The following is a 5,400-nucleotide window of genomic DNA, read 5'->3' on the forward strand; positions in this document are numbered from 1 at the left end:
ATATTTGCTATTGTAAGATTTTTTAAATATAATTAGTTTATGCCCATTAGTTCCTCATTGAATTTAATGTATAAATCAATCACATTAAAGAATCTTACAATAGCAGCAAAACTGTTTTTTCTACTAAATGCAATTAATCGACGCAGATAAAATTAATAAAAAAACATGACTTACCATCAATGGGTCGAAATCGAAATCTCTTTAACCTCGGTAATGTCGCAGGAGAGCAAATTCTTGTTAGAACCGGCATCTCATTGATTTCTTCAGATGACGATCGGCCAGAAATTCCGTTCGAGGACGATTTCAGCTCCAAAACGGCTGCACGCTTCGGCGATCTCTCTGTGCCACTGGCCTCTGTGAAATGAAAAAAAAAAACGTGAGGCCAGGTATATACATCCTTTGTTTGAGTTGATTGACTGCGTGCAATCTCCTGACGTGGACGATGGTGCGTCATCATTCGGTGTCATCGTGTGTGTCATTGCTCCAGTATGCGGATTGCAAAACTTTATGTGATATTACTTAGTGTGACAGCACTTTTTTTAATAACTATGTCGATATCATTGCACAATCTCTATATTTTCACATGAGTAAACAAGCCGAATCTGTATATTTCCTGTATACATTTACATACTGTCCACTATCAGATTCTTTCAGTGAATAAAACATTATTTATATCTGAATTTTAAAAGCCTTTGCGACATCTTTTGATTTTAATCAGAAGAATACTGTAAAATATTGTAACTTAGAGACACACTGTTTTCTATAAATAGATTATTAATATATAATACAAATTTTTTGATGCTGCATAATTAAAATAAATAAATAAATTTATATAATTAATATAATTAAATTTATCCAATTATTGTTTTAAACTATAATTTATTACAGTGCATAATATGTAATTCTCAATTTTATTTCGTATCTATTTTAAGTTTATTCTTTTTTCATCTTAATTGTCCTTGCTTTGAATCATACATTTTTACGATACATGTATACATAGCCAATAAATGTCAAACTATCAATACAAAACTCATCAGTGGCCTGAGATTGCAACTCTGAGTCATACGATTAATGGTCAAGAAAATCCAATACTTGCGAAATATCTTGGCTTCATTCTTTTAAAATGGTGCTCTTTTTTATATGAAAAAATGCTTACATCGACTAAATAAAAGGTTTTTAAATAACATTAATAAAAATAGTAGAAAAAAATAGTGACTAAAAAATAATTTATTCTTGATTTTCGATATGAAGTGTAACAATTTTTTCTAAAAAAGAAATAAACTAAATGTAATTTTTAATTACAAATAATAGGAATAAATATACTTTTAATGTATAAATCCTACTTCAATAAATTTCTATATAACAATAAAAATTATGTTTGTCAGTATTAATTACAATATGACTTGCAATTATATTAAATTTGAAACAAAAGAGACAAACTAAATGTAGTTAATTACAAATAACAAGGAAATTTATGTGTGTATTAATATAAAAATCTTATCAACTTCAATAAATTTCTGTATAATAAATGTTTGTCAATGTTAATTACAAAATTGTATACAAATACAGACTTTAATGGATTATCTATTAATTCAAAATAATCAATAATTAAATTTAAATGCAAAATAATTAAATTTAAATAACAATAAAGAAAACAAGTTAATAATCTTATTATACTAACAATCTTATTATACTGTCTTTATACAAATTGTGTAAAAAAAACATTAGGCTTTTACTGCCTAAATTATTTTTTCTGAATTAAAAAAATGTTACACACAATATTATAAGTAAAATTACTAAATTTGTACTTCCAAAAATTAAAAACGAGTTATTAATTTCAATAATTGTAATAATTAATTGTAATAATTAATAAACGAAAAAAATAAAATATATTTGTATCACTTTGCAAGATTCTGTAAACAATGTACTACTCATTCTTCACACATTTTGATTTGCAAACAATCACTAATTCAACCGGCACATAAAAAAGTCGTCTACCCGAATTCTATTCACAATGTGTCACAGAAACTTTTTTTTATTAATAAACACAACACCTTATAAAACCCAATTAGCCTATTTAGATTATTAAAATAAAAAGATATATATATATAGACAAATCATTCATAATACAAATCCAGTTTTCAACAGTGTCAGCTGCAAATCTAATTTTACGGGTGAAAATCCATAGTGAAGATCAATGGGCGATACCTGTCATTGTCAACATGTCGTGTCACTTACCCGGCGACAACGATCTCTTGACGGGCGACGATCTCGTGGCGCGATGGCTCGTCGTTGACTGTGCCGCGCTGTCGCGGCTGACCGTCGATATCTTGGCACTCATCCTCGCCACGAGGCCACCGGGCCGCCGGGCAGTTCCGGTGATCCTGACTCACGTACCAGGAAGCTCAGTCCGGAGGACAACGTAGGAGCATGCCGGCTCGTCGAGTCACGGAGTGACGGATCGCCACTTCTCAGGTTTCCGTGATTGTTCACGCTGACCTGTAAAAACATTCATTGTCAATACTCGTTGAAGCGGGGTGGACGCACAAATCTGTTTTTATCCAAAGAAAAGGGTATTTCTTCGATTAAAAAAAAACTGATTTGAATGAAAGAAATTTACTATATCATCAAAGAAAATCTTCTTTTATTTAAATGTTATTTCTTGAAATCAAGTAAATTTTTATTTTCCTTAAAAGTATTTTCATTTTAACTTGAAAAAATTAACGAAAGAAATGATTTTTTTTTCAATTTAAACGTAACTTTTCTAGTACCGTTAACACTACTTTTACTATTCGAAATAAGTGATTAAATTGATTAGTATAAATTTCTATAAAGGCTGTTGGTAATAAAACACAGACGGAGGGAAACTAAAAAAACAGTATTCGACAAACGAAACTTATAAGGCCTGAATTCATCGTTCTTCAAATCCCAAGTTTGATCTCCAATATCAAAATTCAGATTTCAATCTCGAATCTCCACCTAAACTTCAATCCTATCCAACCTAAATTTCAATACTATTTAATGGCTAATCATCAAATTCAGTTCTTCATGATTTGTCCGTGACTGAGAAATGCAAAAATCATGGCAAGAATCATGATAGAATCAGATTGATTGGTGGATTCTGATTCCACTATGGCGAGAATAAAATAAAGTGGTGAGGTTACATAGTATAATGGAAAAATCCAATTAGAGATTTTTAAGAAAGTGTGAGATAAAAAATTAAAAAATATTTATAATATATTTATAATATTTATAATAAGATTAAGTAAAGATATTTTAGAAGTACAAATAATGAACTTTTTAGAAAATTTCAATTTCAATTTTGATTGAATGCATCGTGAATAGGACATTTAACATTGCATTAAATGAAGATAGATAAAAAATTTTTATGTGTTATATAATTTGAAAATTATTACTTTCTTCAGAGATAGTCATTTAGACATAGTACCTTCTGATGCAAATGTGGCCTTTTTTTCAAGACTCGCGATATTCCCTAATTTAAATTACGTTCACGTAGGTCCGCGATTAATCACTTTATCAATGAAAACTGACAGCTTCGACTTAACTTTCCATCAACGATACACTCGGAACGAATATATAGGAAATATTCAAGTCTTACTCGTGTCTTTAAGAATAATAATTCCTGCTGATATTATTATACTTGTTGGATATGGATTTCAGGATTGAAGTTGTGTCTTAAGTGCTTAAATAATTCTATTGAATGAATTTATATCTAATGCAACTTACCAGCTCGCATAAAGTCGGTTCTACATTAATTGCAAGTTTGTTGCGATAGCTAATATGAAGCGTTGATTTCAAAATGCAAGCTTTAGATTGGCTGTCGCAACAAACTTGAGATCAGCTTGCAATTGATGTAGAACCGGCTTAAAGGAGCACATTATAGTGTCTTGCGCCATGTCTTAGCGCCGAGACACTACCGTGTCTCCAGATATTATTTATGCGGTCATTTAAACTGCATGCCGAGTTGAGTTTTCGGACTTAGAAATGCAATTAAACTATCGTAGTAATATCATAAATTTAATTGACAATTTAATAATTTCATGCTCAATGGACATCCTTTAGAACAAACCTGTCCAACTTTAGCTCCGAAACGCAAGTCATTGATGCAAAAAATTCAATATAGGTAAGATTGTGGGGACTGTAAATTATTAATACGCGTCGCTGAAACGAATATCAATAATTTACAATTCCCGAAATTTTATCCACATTGAATTTTTTTGTAATTTTTTGTAATTACAAAAATTGCAAACTTATTACAATATTTATAAATAATATTAAAGGAACTTATTGGACCATTATATATGAACATAAAAAATATTAGAATATTTATTTATTAATTTTATTGATCACACAACACCTAGTGAATTTTGCTCACTTTTGTATTTTTTATCTCATTTTAAAATACAATCGATCTTCAGATACGAGCTACACATTGTTTTCTCATTATTCGCGGTCAACGGACTGCGCACTTATAATGATTATATTCCAAGAAATTTAACCCTTCAACTCCTCCAAGTATGACTACAATGAAAGGCCGGAAACCTTGAAGGATTGAGAATAAACAAATGCAAAAACTTATCCCTACTCCGTCATTCCTGTGCAGTCATTCCTCTTCGTGACCTTTCGCGTCTCGTTTGAGTTATCGAAAAAAAAAAAAAATCGTGAATAAAGAGGAGAGACGAAAGAGAAGAGCATTGACTTCAACGGAGGAACCTTGAGGAAGACGGAACAGGAACTCAAGGGAATCAAGGCGATCCAGAATTTCTCGTTCGCCCATTCTGGTGATTCGATCTGAGGCGCCCTGGCAAAAATAAAAATTCAAGCATAAGTCGAATGTAACGGAAGTGACAGAAGCGTAAACGAAGCTTTTGAGGCGAAAATTGAGACAACGAAACGTAAAAGAGATGTTTATGCTTCTTTTACGTTTCATTGTCTCAATTTTCGCCTCTTAGGAGGCTTCGTTTACACTTCTATCACTCTCTCCTTACATTCCACGCTTAAATCTTCATTTTTAAATGATGACTCTTCGAAAGAGGAACACGATCGGTTTTTAAATGTTTAGCACGCACCTTGACTGTGATTCCGGTAATAGCGGCGCTCGATATACCTTGCGGGAAGGGATATATTATCGACACTGAGGAGAGAGAAAGAGAGAGTGAAGAGTTACGACCATAGTTCCCCCTACACCTGCACGACATGGTATGTACGTGTATATTTAAATAGCGTTCTCAGCCTCGGGGCGAAAACGCAAGGCTGCGGCAAGGTCTCGCGGCGCCATTACCGGTGCACACAACCGAGAGAAAGCCGATCAAGCTTCTCTCTCTTTTCCTCTCTCTCTCTCTCTCTCTCTCTCTCTCTCTCTCTCTCTCTCTCTCTCTC

General features: G+C 32.2%; 2 protein-coding genes across 2 annotated transcripts in view; both read right to left on the reverse strand.

Annotated features, from left to right (window-relative positions):
- Positions 1-2,341, reverse strand: part of LOC108690748 (dual specificity protein phosphatase 10-like) — a 38,272-nt gene extending 35,931 nt beyond the window's left edge. The window contains exons 1-2 of the mRNA XM_018198191.1: positions 2,239-2,341; positions 175-354 (exon numbers count right to left, since the gene is read on the reverse strand). Coding sequence (XP_018053680.1) covers positions 175-354; positions 2,239-2,341 — 283 coding nt within the window. The remainder of the gene's footprint in view (positions 1-174; positions 355-2,238) is intronic.
- A 109-nt stretch (positions 2,342-2,450) lies between these two features.
- The window catches only part of LOC108690739, a 10,616-nt gene continuing 7,666 nt past the window's right edge, over positions 2,451-5,400 (reverse strand). The window contains exon 10 of the mRNA XM_018198177.1: positions 2,451-2,499. The gene's annotated coding sequence lies outside the window, so the exon portion shown is untranslated. The remainder of the gene's footprint in view (positions 2,500-5,400) is intronic.

The sequence above is a fragment of the Atta colombica genome, unplaced genomic scaffold (genome assembly GCF_001594045.1).
Source record: "Atta colombica isolate Treedump-2 unplaced genomic scaffold, Acol1.0 scaffold35, whole genome shotgun sequence".
NCBI classification, from domain to species: Eukaryota; Metazoa; Arthropoda; class Insecta; order Hymenoptera; family Formicidae; genus Atta; species Atta colombica.